The following is an 18,067-nucleotide window of genomic DNA, read 5'->3' as shown; positions in this document are numbered from 1 at the left end:
AGCTTTAAAGCAGTCGTAGTCCACAGTTCTACAACCTGAGCGGTCGTAGTTGGACTTAAGTACTGTACTTCCCTATAGAAGTACTTACAACCCAGGTAAAATATGCAAAAAGCGTGTTATCATCGTGATAACGAAGTGGACAGTGTCAAATAGTGTCGAGGTTAAAATTCTGACGCTAATGAGCTTTAATAAGAGTACTAAAATTTGTAAATTTGGCACTCAAACGTGTCAATTATCAACACTGGGTTGGACCGGCGATCGACTGGCGGCACCCTATAACCCCGAGACGGGAATCGCGTCTTCGCGTCTTCGCGCGGCTTGTTTGAAACGAAGCGCGTCGTACGCATTCTCTCAAAACGCACTGTTTACTCTCGTTGCTTGTCGAGCGTCTTCTACAACCGGACATTATCGGTGCGAGCTCTCTGTTTACACAGAACCTTTACGTTACTTGAGCCGCACGGCAGGAACGCGTAGATCGCCAGCCTCCCGTCAGGTGCAGGGAAAGGTTAAATGCGAAGGAGCGTGTCGTAGACACAGATTGACCGGTCTTGTTTTGGTGCAGCTGCGTAAATGCAGATTGCGAGTGTAAAATCCTCGCGTTTATGCGGTTCGAATGTCGCAGTATTGTGAGGGGACGCAAATATTTTGCGGGATCTGTGTGCAGTGCAGTAGGTAATGTCGTTTTGCAGAGAGAGTCTTGGGCAACGCAGAGATTTTTCCATTAAATTAGTTGCAATGCCGATTATAATGATATAGGAGGCTACAGTCAAACTTGGACAATATTCATCTATTCTAAATTACATTAGAATTAGAATATAGCAATACAATTTTTCTAAATTAGACTAGAATTAGAATTATAGCTACACAGGTTTTTCCAAATTAGATTAGAATTAGAATTACTGAATTCGCGAAAACTTGAATCAAGTTAAGTTCTTATCAAATCAGAGTGAATTATCATAAACATGAGAATGGTAAATGTCTTTGTACAGCAAGCTTGACTCGTTTCGCGCGACGCAGTTCTTCTGTAGCATTTTCAGGGAAATTTGATTGGAATCAAAATTAGGATAGAAACGTTTCACAAATTAGATTAGAATTATATTACCGGCATTTCGTTGTAATTTCTCTAATTAGACAATTGGAATTATTATCTAGTTCTCCATGGCAGGCTAGTGGCTACGCTACAGTATAGCGTCCTAGATATTGTATCAGATTACAGAGGTATAGCGACACTAACTTCTATTAAATGTTCTCTATGAACGCGGCTATGGATTTATAACGTAACGTGCCAATGCAAATTCCAAGCAATTATACCATTTCCGTCTTAACACGTCTCTACCGCTACACGGGAATATAAAGGCCTACAAGCCAAAAAACTTAATATCAACGGAAGCGAGTCATTTTACTGTTAGCAACTAAAATTGTGGGACATACCAAGCTACATTATCAAAACTAGGTGTAATTTATTACGTCACACTGTTCAATGTTGATGTTAGTTTTGCGTTGAATTTCCTTCGCTGCGACCGCAGCACAGTTGAAATGCAAGGAATTTTGATCATTGATGTTGTGATTACTGAAAAATACCGGAATTTAACGAGAAATGTAAGGTATTGCCCGGTCGGTTAAAAATCGTTATCGCCATCATGCACTGCGCAGTAATTTATAATGGATTATTGAGCTTTTCGCTGTGTATCTGATGGCTTATAGGTCACGTGAACCAGACATGGACATTGGACAACTAAATAATTCTAGTTGTCGAATTAGACTAATTAGAGCGAATTGCCGGCAATCTAATTCTATTCTAATTTGTTAAATCTTTCTTTGCTCTAATTCTAATGTAATTCGTGAAATCTTTCCATGCTCTAATTTTCATTCTAATTTCTGGCTTTCTTGCAAATGCTACAAGAGAAGTATATACCGTACTGCGAAATGTGCCAAGCCTGCCGTACAGACATTTGCTATTATCATACTCGCAGGAATGAATTATGATTTGATATTAACGGAACTTGATTTAATGTCCAAATTTTCGGGAATTCAGTAATTGTTATCTAATCTGAAAAATAACTGTGTAGCTGTAATTCTAATTCTAATCAAATTTGGAAACAACTGTGGAGCTATAATTCCAATTCTACTCTGATTCGGAAAAAGGGTTTGTAGCTGGAATTCTAAATATAATACAATTTGGAAAGCTTAAAATAGTCAAGGTTTGCTGTGAATCTACTATAAGATGAATAACATATCCATGAGGTAAGCACTTCTATCAGATTGCTTCCAAATGGCTAGCTATTCACAAGGTAAAATGCAGTCAGATCTTCATCAGAAATCACTGCTGTAATTGTAATGCCAATTAGCGTGCTGATCGAGTGTGGGAATTGGGTCGCCGAAATCCAGTTCTGCGGACATTTGTAACCCGCTGTGGCTGCGATAAAATAAACTGCCATTGATCAATAAAAACCTGCTAATGAACCGCCGGGCTTTCGTCCCACCTTACAGTAAGCCGATTTGTGCTAACGTTGCCTTGAGCAACGAGTTATCGGAATACGACTGATGTGGATTAGACTTACTAAGTATGTTGTTGATGATTTGTCGTCTCGTTAGTAATGATTGGTTTATTTTCGCCGGCATCGATGACACCACAACATTTGTATATGTGCAGCGGTGATGGTAAGAAGTCCAACAGTGCCATTTCATGGTTGATTATAATCTCGTGCTGAGAGTAAATCTGTATATTTTGGTTACGATTTAAGTTCATTACGAGTCTTATTCTGTTAACAATGTCTGTATTCCATACTGTTTACTTGCACTAGTTCATCGACTCGATTTTCGATATGGTACTCGATTTGCCGAGCCCAACTCACGATTTGCAAAATAATAAATATATTGGTTTGGTAGAGCTATGCTACATACAAGATTAAGTTGATCGGAAAATCTTCAGTGCTTATTCGTCTCGAGTTACATAATGAATAATGAAACGAAAGTCGGTTTATACGTCGATGTCAAGACGGGATACCCCGGTGTCACCATGGGCGTCACTTGGGTATTGTATGATTACGGGATTCTCTTCCTGAAGTCGCCTATCCAATTACAGCTTTCTCAGAATGGTGATTTCATCGTGTTGGTGCCAGATGCAATCGCGGAATTTCATCATATTAGACGCGCTAAGATTCAGATCTGTGCAATATTGTTTGTTGATCCCCATAAAAGACCTCATGACAGAGGGAGTTGGCTGTATTAAAGATAACTGCGTGGCGGAGTTTACAATCTGTGCATAAGTACATAATGAATTGAATAATATGCTCCTATTGAAATATACCCGAGTAATTTCGACTGTCACTCGTCAGGGGTAATCAGCTAATCAATTGTACATGGAAGTTCTGTTCGTCCTATCGTATCTTCAAGTACGTAATTGTTTCCGAAACAAAAGTTGTATTACGTGTGTGAAGTCCTAACCGAGAACCGTACCAGCTTTCTTGGTACGAAATAACTGGTTTAATAAATCCGCGCTTAAGCATACCATGGCCTACTAGTAGGCCATGAACATACGCATTTAGCTTACATCAATTTGATGAAGGCGAATCGGGATTATACATTCACCCATCAAAATATTTACCAAACAAGTCATTTATCACGTTATAGGCGACAGTGTCGCCGATCTTCTTTAATTTGCCCCGGATTCCTTTCTCCCATGTGATTGAACCGAAAAAGATACACATCGTACCGTAATCTTAATGCAGCGATAGTGCGATGAATCACCAACCTTCTCAATCGAACCGCTTGATAATAGCAAGGTGTTTTCGCTGAGTGACGACGTAAAGTTTACATGCGTTCATTTGCGGACGTTTTTGGCATGGGTCATTTACTGTAGTCCGTCAGCACGGTCACATTACGCGTTGATAAGAGTCTGCTTCAGGGTGGCTGAGATAATGGTCAACTTACTGAGATTTTTAGTTTACCAGGCGTTTCGTAACAGCATTACATTTAAATCTACGTCGCTCGATTCGTATCGATCGCGAATAGATGGTTGAATCGTACAGTAAGCAGTAAAACCGTAATCTTGCAACGCCAATTATATAGTAACAAACGAAGTTATTTGATGCGTCAACGGTGCATGTAAAGTTAGTTGATTGCGGGCATGTTCGTAAATTTGTACTGTACAACAATCGGAACGAATTGATTATAATATGTACAAATTGCTAGGTTCAGATACGGCAATTATCATCTGACAAGTTAGAAACGCTAGTCTCCATTTACATTAACGCATACTTGACGAGAGCAAGGTACAAGCGAGAAGACGTGGGTGCAGCTTGGTTGTTTTCTGTATATATTTTCTACGCTGAGTATGCAGCCTGTTTCTTTACACCTGCAACTTAAGTAACAGACAGTATATGAGATTGATCATTTGTTCAGATGAAACAGCAACAGAAGATACTATCCATAATTCCCTGGATATTCCTATTTGTTTCTTCTTAGGCACAACAAGAATTTCTTTACAGTGAAAAGCCATCACGTGTAAGGCGTGTGCTAGCAAGTACATTGAATACCCAGACATTCCAATTGGATTCTATTCTGAGGCCATACTTATCCTATGGGATTTCCGAGTGGTCTTGAGCAATTTATGACTGCTTCGATGCGCTTTGGCGGTTTTACCAATTTACTGACACTTAGCCACGAACTACATAGCAAAATTCACTTCTATGTATTACTGAATATTTCTTGGGAAGCACAGTTAACTGAATATTTCTTGGGAAGCACAGTTAGGTTCATCAGGATTTGAAAGCGGATGAACCTCCCACTTAATCCTCAAAAAGTCGTGTTTTCTAGTATACCTATCACGAGAAGCTTGATACGACTGGCTCGAGTCTCGGAAGTGTCACGAAATTCCATATTGAAAATGCATGTTTCATTTTATAAAGGGAAAGTGGGAGATATCACATGTCGTAATTGGCACGCGTGCCATGATTTCCGATCAGATAGCCTATTCAATGCCCGATTAATCGCTAGGTTATCCTTGTCATTGTGACGTTTACGAACAGTCATCTTGCATCTCTAACTCATTGCGTGTCTCCAAGTCCAAAAGTCCAATATTGACAATGCACGTGTTGGTATAGTTACATCGTCGGAGGTTATATTGTAAACAAAAAGGTCATGGTGATGTCATCAAGTATTGTATTGAGATCTATAAACTTTAGATGGCACGGTCACCCTATAGCATAGGATAGGAAGTATTTGCGTTTAGTAATCATCACTATATTGGCACCTGCAGTTTGAAAGAGGCGAGTGTTATTTACGACATAACATCGCGTGTCATTTCATTGCACGTGGATTTAGAGTTGTGCACTGTGCAGCCAATATTTCGAGCTACGAAACGAAATCCCCAGTTTCACGGGAAATGCTCTTGTGTTGACTAAAAAATCGTTTATCTAACTCGACTCCCGCATGACCCACTATTATTACCCGCTCGAATATCCACATTACAGATTTCGCTTCATTTATGTCGTTTTGCGTTGTTGTGGTCGTCCTGTGGCCTCGCTGTCACAGCTATAAAGGAGGACGAATTGCCAAAAAGGATGAAATTGAGGCATCCTCGGAGGAAATTTTCGATTTCCTTAAAATTGTCTTTTGATGAGGAGTTAAACATATATTTGAAGATACCTTTGGAGGTACAGAAATTTAGTATAATGCATATTCATATTGAAATGACCCCGGATATTTTCGGCTGTCAGTTGCCAGGGTTATCCGGCTGTCAGTCGCCAGGGTTAATCGTCAGCAACAAGTACAGAATACACAGTTTACACACACACATGAAATCGTTCATTGATATGAGTGATACTAATTTAACGGCTAATATAGCGGTCTAGAGTCGTAAAATGCCGTTTTGACTTCTTGTTGTTTGTCTTTAATTGCGATTGTGAGTCGAATAGTTGGGATTGAGAGAAGTCTTGTAGAGACATGCAGAACATATCCAACGAGGTGTTGATTAAATATACATTACTCTGCCTTGACTACAGCTGTTGAATTGAATCTTCGGAGTTACTGATCAGACTCGTCGGTACATCTGCGTGTATAAAATACCTTCGAAAACCATATATCCACATCGAAGCATTTCCGCTTGATTCACTTCGTTGAGAACTGGGGCGTGACCACAAATTCTCACTCTGTTACGTTTGAAGGCGTTAGCTTTGTTTCTTATCTACCACAATTATCGAATTAAGGTTGTCAATTGTAAACAGTAAACAGAATACCGATCGCGTTTTCAAAAAGGCGATTCCGGATTACGTCAGTAAATCGTCTACTTTTCACCGAAAATTGCAATCATGTCGGCTCGCATTAGATATTATGGAGTTTTATCACGCAAATATAATGACTTATGTGATAAGCTTCTTATTTCGTACACCGGTATGAATGCAGCGAGAACTCGCGAGTCGGTTTAGTTGTAAATGCTAATTGTTCCACTGTATTCTGAGTTTAATACTTACAGTGTTTTTTCATCTCTTGGCCTTTTCAAAGAGCTTCTCGGAGGTACGGAATTTCAATGTACAATTGACTAGTATATTTATGTTTATACGTACCCGGTTATTCTCGGCTGGTAATCGTCAGCAACTATAGTAGAGAATTGGAAAGAACATTGTATATCAAATCAACTGTCCTTTTCATGTATTACTCTGTTACTTTGAAATCAGTGCGTTTGATTGAAAGACTACTCCAAGTCCTTCCCGTCACCCCTTGCTATCTTTTTCATTTAAGCTAGCGTTTCTTAACTAGTGTTCCCTGCGGGCCAACACACTTACATTTGCATATAATTTGTTATTCATTTTAAGGTTTTCGTTTTACGCGAAAATTCTATTTCGATGGTTTGCTCTTATACCTCTTTGTTGATGCACAGTTTTTTGTTGATGCGCAGTACTTTTCTCACCGGTATTCTAGTAATATATCAAATGTGTAGTGGAGTAGATTTTTATTTTATGACTCGGTGAAAATTTCGGGTTCCCGAAGACTTGAAGATTAGAGGAAGGGTTTCCCCGTTTCCCGGGTTAGTAAAGGTCCAGAATCACCGATTAAGGCAATTTTGCGTTGTTTTGAGATGATGAAATTACTTATAAAGAAGCTCTTCTGATAAACTTCACTAAACTGACAAACTAGATAACTTCCTTCTAGTAAATGAGTGTCTTACCAATATCAATTCCGAATGCATCACAATGTGTGTGTGGCGAATTCCATCGTTGTGCAAGCTTAGTCATGGTGACTGCACTCAGCTTACAATGTCATCTCGGTTGTAGTATCAATACCACTGCGAAATTGAAGTTGATGTTTATTCCCAATATTTTCGATCCGTGGATCCGGTGGATGTCATCTTTCGTGACAAATTTCTGTTTACGAAGCTTTGGTAAATGAGATGATTTGATGTTGTAAACTAGGCCTAAAATATATTGACAAGGTTTGCTTGAGTAACCACTGACGTAAAATACGATATTTAATAACTCTCAAATTGGTTTCATTACGTGCAGTCGTTATTCATAAAACGAACGTAGGAAAACCTTGTGAGATATCGCAATCACAATACACTTACCATCAGTATCCGATGTTGGTCATTATGTCGTATGCTTCTGTGTAGGTACAGCACATGAATGGTAGTAATCTATAGTGCATGTCGCTGACGAATGATAAAATAGTAAATTCGGCAGTCAAATCATAACTGGGTAAAATCTAGTTCCTGAACGATTCGAATCAAGTCGAATACTAAGCCTCGAGTACTCGAGCACCAGTTATTATGACGTGAAATTATAATAATAATGACTTTCGAACTTGAAAGCTGAATCTTTTATCGGCCCCATGGAAAATGATGTTAGGAATTAGTTTCATGTGACGCCAATTACATGTCAGCCAGAGACCAGAGTAATCTGGTGTTTCTGCAAGCACCAAAACTATCTGTGACCATTGTGATAGTCTATGATTACTTGACAGGAAATGTCGTGCCGTTAATATTCGCAACCTTTGGCAAGGTATGGTCATAAAGTATTGAAACTCTGTTTTGCGCAGATAAAATATCTATCCTGGTGTGAAGTCGTATATATACGTTACTCGTACAAATCGACTCGCACTATTCGACTTGAATTTGATGTGCCCTAATCATACTTGAATTTTGGTGGTATAACGATTACCGTCAAAACGCCCTACCCCATCATAACAGGGTCTGCAATTTCAGCAAATCATGCGAATGAATTCAATCCTGTGTATAAATTGCGCAAAACCTCTTTCCAGTTGTGATTCGTAATCGAAACAGAGGATTATGGATAGAATTAATCAATCGTTCGCGATGTCTATTCGGTCGTATCTGATACAGACAACGAGTTGAGTTTATTGTTATTTTTTTCATTTACACCGTAGCATTGCGATACTATGAAAAGGTAGGAGGTGTCGAAACGGATCCGTGGACATATGAGCATGCGACATTACAGCATGCGACACTTCGGCATGCGACAATTTGGCATGCGACACATGAGCATGTGGGTTAAATTACGGGTTAGGGGTAGGTTAGGTTAGGTTTATGGTTGGGTTAGGGTTAGGGTTTAGGTTAGGTTAGGCTAGGTTAGGTTAGGTTAGGCTATGTTTCGGGTTAGGGTAAGTTTTTGGGTTATACAGTCACATGCTGAAGTGACGCATGCTGATGTGTTCCATGCTGAACTGTCGTTTTCCATTGTGTCGCATGCTCATATGTCGGGCAACCGTCGAAACGACTTGGAGCATAGTCTTTGTCTATAGGCGATGTCACTAAGAGGCATGCACGGTACACGCACATTGCACACTGACTGAAAGCAATTGAATATAGCATAAATGGACAAGCTAAATAAAATGAGGAGGCATGCGACGGACGGCGCGGTCGATATATCAGATCGTGGTTCAGTTCAGTTTATTAAGAATTTTCATCAATTCAAAACACTGCAAGACTGCGATACAATGAAAAGATAGGAGGGTGTCGAGACGGCTTGGAGTAGTCTTTGAAGTCAGACAGACACCCACCCGGGCCTATAGGCGATGTAAAGAGGAGGCATGCACGCACACTGAATGAAAATTAAAGAAGATGATGCTAAAAAAAACAAGCGACAAAATGAATTGGCATGTGACGGAAGGCGAGATCGATACGTCAGGTCGAGGTCCGGTAAGACCGAGAGCTGACTAGTATTGCGTCAGTAGAAATCGTTCGTATTTCGACTTCAATGTGGACATGGACATTGGACAATCGACATGCTCGTTAACTGTCGAACGCTGCCTAAACTAGATTGTTTTGTGACTTTTCAAGGTGTTTTCGACTGCAATGGTCATTTACAACAGGCCGATATTCTTTAATATGATTCCGTATCTGCCGACTTGTAGCACGGCTCATTTCTAGGCTTTTTAAGACGCCGCTCACGCGAAATAGAATAGACCAGACTAGGCTAGGCTAGAGTAAACACCTTTTCGCAGTGATGCATATTGTATAGTCTGTAACTGACACTCGCACTTCAGAAAAGTTTATAAATGACAATGCACCAATATGCGTAAGTGATGCTTAATTAGTTCCTCGACTTTTCACTGCGGGTGGTATAACTGACGCTATTGAAGCACTCTATTGGTTGAATTTATCACCATCAACCGCGATGACGCAATGCTAGTGCCGATGCCTAACGCATTCGAATGTACGCCGGTTTTGGAACACCACCCATGCGGTCAAAAGTCGTTCCGCATTTGCCGAACTGTTTCCTTCGCACACAGCACAAGTATAGTTTGCTGAGGATGAGATGCAGCATACAGCTCTAAAGATACGTCGCGTGTTTCAACGTGATGTAGTGTACAGTTTTGAGGATAGTTGAATTTAAAGGATTATGTTTTATCAGATAGAGTTGACATGCATTGCATTCAAAACAAACAGATTACAAAGTTATGGTTGATGTTGTCCAAATAAAGTCGTGGGTAGTCGTGTAACTGACGAAGTTCGGGATAGTTTAGATCTGGCTTCTCCGAACTAATTCTAGTCTGCCCGTAATAAACATGCCTCAGTTGACAATGCGCGATCGGAATGTGTTATGGTGTGTTCGGGATGCCTCCACCGACGACACTGCCGAGTTATCAGGCGATCTCAGAGCACCCCATCCACCGCAGGATATCTACAATTGCATAATATAGGCCTATTCATATCGAAATGGTAACAAGCATGAATCTGATCGGCTGACACCCGCGCGATAGGAGACTTCAAAGGAACTTCGTATATCAACTTCAACAGTCGTCGGTGACACGATTGTTGATATACAAAGCTATTTTGAAGAGCTTCTTGTAGGTACAGAACTTCAATATACAATTGAATAGTATATTCATATTGAAATTTTGAATTCTCTTCAAGTTACTGACGATTGCACCTGGCGAGTGCCAGACGAAAGTATTCGCGTTTGCTTCAACATGAATATAGCCTACTATTCAGTTGTATATTGAAGTTCCGTACCTCCAAGAGTATCTCGGTAAATACTGTGTCCCGGTGCGTACGACGGGCTACAGCGTAGGGCTGTGCGCAGCCATTTTCACAACCGGTCGGTGCTGTAAAACCGCGTGTCCTGCATCAGTCTTTATCTTCACTTTCGTGTATTGCACTTGACGGCGTCATAAAGCCGGTGTTCTGCTCCTTCGACGAAGGTTATCGTTCCCATCAATTTCGTAGATCGGATACGTCAATTATGTGGTTCGATCGCCAGCTACACCCCCGCAGGCAGTTCATATGCGGGTGTCGCTACTATAATCTGTAGACCGTTTCCACGCCTCCTGGTGATGTTTTGGCGCCACATCCAAATGTTCCTTACTGGTCGAATGTTCTAACTATTTATGCATGTCTTTTACTAGCTCGTTTCGAATAGCTAGGCACTGAATTTCAATATACAATTGAATGATATATTCATTATTCATATTGGAATAAACCCGAATATTTTGGTTGACACTTGTCAGGGGTAATCGTCAGCAACTAGCAGAGAATTGGGATGAGTTGCTAGGCTTAGGCAGACAGTTACAAAGATTAATCACTAATCAGCGAGGCGCGTGTCAGTCTGCTGGTCATGATGCAACACATCCTTCTTGTGTCATTACCACATAGGAGTTTGTCGTCAAGGTCAGGTTGGAACTTTCCTGCTACCACTGGTCTCCGCTACGCGTGAATCGAAGGCAATCCGAGAACAGTGCAGGATTTAATGATGTATTCATTCAGATTAAAATAAAACCACGGGTGTAATCGGTATGAATTGACGATTACCCCTGTCGAGTGTCAGCCGAAAATATCCGGGTTTATTCCAATATGAATACATTATTCGAGTGTGCATTGAAGTTTTGTAGCTGCCTCCGAACAGTGTGGGCATCTTCATCATCGGATTTCACATTGGAGGGTACATTTGTAATATGGTTTATTGTGAAGAGTGGCACGCCAATGCAATGCCACGGAATTGCAGTAGATCTCGATATCTATGAAGATATTTCTCTACATGCCGGTGAAAGCGTGTTATACAATACGACTACAAGCAGACTTGGTGTCTCTCTCTGAAATTACAATTTTCGAGTGTCTTCTGTAGTTTCCTCCTTGACCGTTGTCCAGATCCGCGGTCTCTTGTCAGTATTGAGTGTTTTCAAGCGTCGCGGTTCGTCTGGGCTGTAATAATCGCATGCTCTGTTCCACCTCTGCTTCAAATCTGTCTTGGCTCTAGTTTGTTGACTGTCGACTGACTAATGTTCTTTTGAGTAAAACATTTTCATTTCAAAACACCACAAAACTGCGATACGATGAAAAGATAGGAAGGTGTCAAAACGACTTGGAGTAGTCTTTGCCTAGGCGAAGTAGAGAAGAGACATGCACATTGCACACTGAATGAAAGTAAAGCAGATAATGTAAAATGCAAGCGACAAAACAAGGTGGCATGTGGCAGAAGGCGAGATCGATATGTTGGGTCGTGGTCTGGTAATCCTGAAGGCTGACTATAGTACTCATTTAGAAGAAATTGCTTGTATTTCGACTTGTCATGCTAGACGAATGTCGGATAGTCGGCGATATGCTGTTCCACAATTATGGCCGGCATACTTGATAGAGCAATGCGTTTTCTGAAGTTATAGGTTGCGAGATTTGAAAAGAAAAGCGTGTAGCTTTAGTTTTAGTTCTAGTTGCGCATTTATAAAAAATAGTTGCTGAACATTTTAACAACTAGAAAACGCGTGTCGTCGTTTGACGTGAATCATGACACCGGTGTGCTACTGTGTCATGTTCTTAGGGCCATTTCTAGCTCAGAGTCGTGACTACGAACAGTATAGCGTATAATCAGGGGTGGGTTTTTTGGGTCGAAACGCCTCCCATTTCAAACTCTGAAACCCATCCGTTTGAAACGCCTATCATTTGGAAATCAGTCATTCGTATTAGTTAGTTGTGCTTAGTTAGTTGGATGAGGATTTATAAACGTCGTTGGTTCAATAGTTTTTGGTCGATTATACAGTGTTCCGTCCAATTCTGTACTGGTTGCTGAGAATTACCCCTGACGAGTGTCAGAATGAATTATTATTCAGGTTTATTTCAGTATTAATATAATCTTCAACTGTAGATTGATGTTCTATACCTCTAAGAAGCAGTTCTATTTCTTGTAGCGCATTTTGAAAGTCCAGCAGTTCGAATAAGTCTGACCGTAACATATGTTGCCTTTAACATTCCAGTATTATGATTAGTCCGTGTTGAATTGCATATCCGTGTCGCGTAATAAAAGTCACAGATGGTGACATGAGGATAATCAAGGTCGACGAACATGCAAAGACGTCGCAACATCTGCGTTGCACAACCGGTGAATCGCCGGTTTATGGTCAGCAAAATAGCTCCAATTTACACGACCTGAAACGCAAATCCAAGTCCATAGTATGCGACCATGAAAGGATATTTCTATCGTACATAAAATTACCTCTGGAGTCTCCAAAAAATGGCAATTTGTACGGATTACGCGACTGTAACCTCGGATTACTAAAGTGTGGGATATACTATCTCGTCATATTAGTATTCATTATGATGTCACCGGCACCAGTCACTGCGGATTACTACCAACGTAAGTACAGATAACAATAGACGTGCTAAACAAGTTTGCTTTTTAGAGTACCGATAAAATCTTCCAAACATTGTCCACAGATCGGTTGAGCAAATTGTGCGATAAGATGGTGTGTGTGGTCCTGGGTGTTTTCAAGGATTTCATATCGACCCATTCGTGATGGCACTGTTGCCCGAGTGATTTTATTTCGAATCCAGTGTGAGGCTTCGACTCTAGTATTCCAGTATCATTCGTTTTGATGCCACAGCAGTGCTTGTTAAGTTCAAATATGTACCTTTTTCGACCAAAAATGATATGATGCCAGTTTTATATCACATTAAATATTATTTGGTATTTTTTGACCATGCCTATTTCATTACACTATCTGACAAGGCTGTGGTGGGTTGATCACACATGTGTAAATCTCCACAAACCTGCGTAGCTTCTAGCTTTGTACTATTTCGTGTGCTGCGATAGGACCAATCGAGGTTCACTGCAAGTGTTTGGGTTTAAACTTTATTTTATCGTAATACAGCATCGCGGGTAGCTTAGCTTGTAACCATACGTGTATAGTTCAAACAATTTCAACTGGAGTATCGTAATCTCGTGGATTGTGTTTTCGATGATAGAGGGAGTATTTGTTCTAATTACTGAAATTGAATTGACTCAAGTCGTTGAAATGTTTTCCATTCCTTATCGCAATATTCGGAGCTGTTTCATCGCAATCCTCACAGTGTGCAATGGTTGCGCATTCCAGGAATCGATTACTGTGGTATTTATTTTTCCTAATACGCTTCATCCTTGCCTATCGACGGAGTCACGCCGTGTTTTCGTGTTGGAGATGCTCTTAATTTTGATGGAACGCGGACCCCACGCAGGGCGCGTCAATAGCGCGAATGCGGGACATCTGAACATCATTTCGTAAACAATAGTCTTGCTGAGAGATTGGCGTGAGCGGTTCAATATATTGCGTTGCTTCGTACACTCTGAAAACGCGAGGCTTAGCGTTAGCCTAAACAAGTCTATTAGTCCAACATTACCGTAGCTTGCATTACCAATGGCAAATTCAATCGAATTCTTGCGAGAATTTTATTACCAAACTTGTACGAACTAATCGATTTTCAAGAAGCGCAACTAGAACTAGATCTACTCAGTGTTCAAACTAGAGCTAGAACTAACGGCCTAACTAAACTTGAACACAACTGTATTTCATCACCAAACTTATACAAACTACTCGATTTTCAAAACGCGCAACTATAACTAGAACTACTGAAACACTAACGGCCTAACTAAACTAAACACAACTCGCTAGATTCAATACCGAAGCATCTCCCTGACTTATCGACGGGCTCTTAGATTTGAAATGTTTTCGATTCGACCCCCAAACTCACCCCTGGGGCTGCCCCACTGTTAGTAATGATGACTCCTAGCTAACAATGACTTCAAGAACGCCACACAACAGAACACTGGCATCAACATTCACACCGAACAACGATACGTGTTTTCATGTTGCACGGCAGCTAATTTTTTTAAGGCACTACTAGAACCAGAGCTATCGGTACTTAATTTTCAAAATCCGCAACCACAACCACAACCAGAACTAGAACTAGAATTGACAGCGTGACTTCGGTTTATTTGGGCACGATTCATAATTCCAAAGTCCGACTTTCATTCAACAACAGGCAATCAAACAGTCGCCGATCGTGTCCACTCCAGTGTCCACTGTCTGTCCAATTGCCCACATTTAAGTCATAATGCAAGCATATGTTACTGAATGAACACTGGCCTGCGTTCGAGATTGCCGGACCACGATCTGACATATATCTTTCGCATATCGACACATTTTTATCCCTGGTCTTTTTGATGTCATCTTCTGTTATTTTTAATATTATGAGCATGTCTTATTTCCATCTTCTATGACAATGTGGGTGTCTGTTTGAAAGACTGCGACCAGTCTATTTCGTCCTATCGGGGCCTGCGATACTTATCAAGTGTCGTAGGCCCCGGTCCTATATTATCATTTGATCGCAATCATCTGGGATTAATTTCTTGTGTAGACCTTATATTCATTTGACACAATCCCTGTGTCCCGAAGTTTTGCAGCATATTTTCGCTCTGCGGTTGCACTTTGAATGAGTCAACCGGCAATTTTCTTGACAATCGCCGTAACGCTGTGAACGTTTTGTCGGCGACATTCCGAACTCGGGCTGACCCCCGGTCGCCTACTTCGCGGGCTCTTTATGAGTAAGGTATAAAATATTCGGGTTTGAAAAGTTAGGTACATTTTCTTGCGTCGCGTCATTAGAGCTGTTATCGCGCGGAAGGCTGAGTCACGCGTTTATGGTGGCTTGACTTGAGTTTTAACATCATTATGCAGAACGAAGCACTGTTTCCCTAACAACGTCTTGTCAAGTTTTCTGTAATCAGACTTGTACGCGTTACCGTATTTTCTAAATGCGCAACTGGAACTAGAACTGGAACTGCTCAATTTTAAGAACTCGCAACTAGAGCTAAAGGTAGAATTATCACCTAACAATCGTAGAAATCCGCCGCCATGTAACTAGAACACAACTATCTTGATTCCATTCCGAAGCAACTCAGCAACTCAATAATTCATTATTTATCGGAATCAGATTGACTTTCCACCTGAACAGAATCTGTATTTCAAAATGACTGGGTTTCGAGTTTGAAATGGGAGGTGTTTCGACCCCCAACCCTCTTGGCTATACGCCACTGTAGTAATAATGAGTCTGCTGAGCTAGCAATGGCCGCTAGCACATCACGCAACAGAACGCCGGTATCACGATTCACGCCAAAGGACGACACTTGTTTTCTAGTCGTTCGGCTAGTCATTTCTTTATTGCGCAAGAATAGAACTAGAACTACTCCAAAACCAGTGGCTAGTTTACCGTCAACGAACTACATAAGTTTGTACATTGTACTTAATAGCTATTTGATACATCCAGTCGCAATTATTCAACCTCATGTTCCACGGCTCTGGTGCCGCAGTCCGCTGGCAATTAGGCAGTCATCGAACATGTCCTAGTTCTAGTCGATATTGAAGTCCAAATACAAGTAGTCAAGCAGGTAAATCTGAAAGAATACTAGTCAGAGCTCGAGATTACCGGACCACGATCTGACATATTTGTGTCTTTTACAGACACATGCAACTACATTGTCACTTCTCCCTTCTATGTCATTTTCCTGTTACTTTTAATTCAGCGTGTATTGTTTGCATGTTCTATGCCAAGGTGAGCGTTTGATTGTAAGACTACTTCAAGTCGTTTCGACTCCTTCCAATCCATCGTAATCTTGCGGTGTTTAGAAATTATGAAATGTTATATAAACTGATCTGAACTGTGAACTGCCGGTGACTTACCCGTCAGTCTGATGATAGATTAGACGCCCTAACCAAGAGAGTATCCTTTATCCATATCCATCATGTTAGTTCTGTTGTCACGGTCACGTTTCTTGTGAAGTCTTTGAAATAAAAGTGGGGCGGTCACATCAACTGGGAAGATTGTCAATCCACACTCCAGACATCACAATCCCATGACGAAATAGAGGAGTCTTTGAAATAATTTTACTATTTCGTCACCACAAAAGAGCCGACAGTTCAAATCGGCATTGCTTCGTTTGCTGAAGTCCCCGACTTTTCGAGAGTCAGTTATCTTGAGACTGGTATTAACATGCCATTTATATGCCCATGCCCATGCTCATTGAAAGACCGAACGATTACAAGCTGGCTAGTCTGGTCCATGTCGTCGGACGTCGGTAACCATCTACTGCTCCTATTGGACACCATATAAACAGGTGTTATTCTTGAAGAAGTCGCTGAATAGGAATGGTTTGCAAGGTGCACTTGTTCATTGTTGTACCATAAGTGTAAGCCGTTATTCGTTGGCTACTGATTACTGCGGGCGAATTATGGCAACGTTTCGAGTTACATTCTCACGGCATTGACCAAGAATCGGTCCACCGTTATTTGGATGGCACTAACATGCGAATACTACGTCGCAAATATTGACAGAAATAAGAATCTCGAGAGTCTTGTAACTTTGTAACTCATGTTTGCACAAACACGTTTACTTGGTCTGTTCTTCACGGGAGGCCACTCGCTAGAACTATGCCGTCCATCATAACTTTGAGGTTTTAGCTCTCAAAAATTACTACAGAGTAACTCTAATTCTCATAGTGAACCAACTAGTGTGATTTACCATCCACATTTGGTGGATTACCGCTATCATATTTTCGTTTGGAATAGAACAATGTGAAATGTGTTAGATATTGTAATTTATATGCTTGGTGGTAACATATCACACGGAGAACACATTTGAATCTCGTTTGATGACATGGATAGAAACATTTGGAATAAAAGAGAGCTATCACGAAAGCGATATCTTATCTATTTAACTACGCATGCATCGTGTTGCTGAATAAATACGTTGAACATTGTGCAGCTTTGAATTTAATCATCACCTTGGTTTTAAACTGATTTCTTGTGGAATTTAGATTACGTTACGACAGCCATGAAGAATTTTACGAAAACTGCCTGTGAAATGGAATATCTCACTATCAACTGTCCCGAAGGTACTTCGATAGATATCTTGGTGAGTATAAACTCAGTATTACGAATATATCATAAAAACGGGTATAACGTATCCAGATATCGCTATAAACACACTGAATGTCGATTTAGTAGATGAATGACCATTGTTATCGACCGGGAAACATGGAATGCTTATTTATACATAGTCCGGGTGGCTATCTTGGAGCGTTGTGCTCATCGACCGAGCGGCCAAGGCATTGATTGATATCTGAGTGCTTGTTTTGCGTTAAAACACCAAGCTCTAGCGGTTTGTTGACATTACCATATTTGACATAGCGTACACATGACCTTAAAGTATATCGCGTAAATAAACGCTTTGCAATATGATATCAGCGTAGAGCTGCGAATGCTATTAATCGTAAATCCGTAAATTCAACTCGCTAGCTTCACCCATAGC

The 18,067-nt window shown here is 40.7% G+C and overlaps 1 protein-coding gene across 3 annotated transcripts in view; it reads left to right on the top strand.

Annotated features, from left to right (window-relative positions):
* The window catches only part of LOC145432945 (uncharacterized), a 109,423-nt gene that overhangs the window by 51,994 nt on the left and 39,362 nt on the right, over window positions 1–18,067 (top strand). The window contains exons 2-3 of one of the 3 annotated variants that reach the window (XM_080309785.1): window positions 12,703–13,082; window positions 17,574–17,671. In XM_080309785.1, coding sequence (XP_080165911.1) covers window positions 12,767–13,082; window positions 17,574–17,671 — 414 coding nt within the window. In that variant the 5' untranslated portion in view covers window positions 12,703–12,766. Of the gene's footprint in view, window positions 1–12,413; window positions 13,083–17,573; window positions 17,672–18,067 lie in introns of those variants that run through there. The other 2 variants (XM_080309783.1, XM_080309786.1) reach the window with 2 other exon arrangements.

The sequence above is a fragment of the Botryllus schlosseri genome, chromosome 2, assembly GCF_051294905.1.
Source record: "Botryllus schlosseri isolate E-star chromosome 2, Bs_hap1, whole genome shotgun sequence".
Taxonomy (NCBI): domain Eukaryota; kingdom Metazoa; phylum Chordata; class Ascidiacea; order Stolidobranchia; family Styelidae; genus Botryllus; species Botryllus schlosseri.
This window is presented reverse-complemented; position numbering and strand designations above follow the sequence as displayed.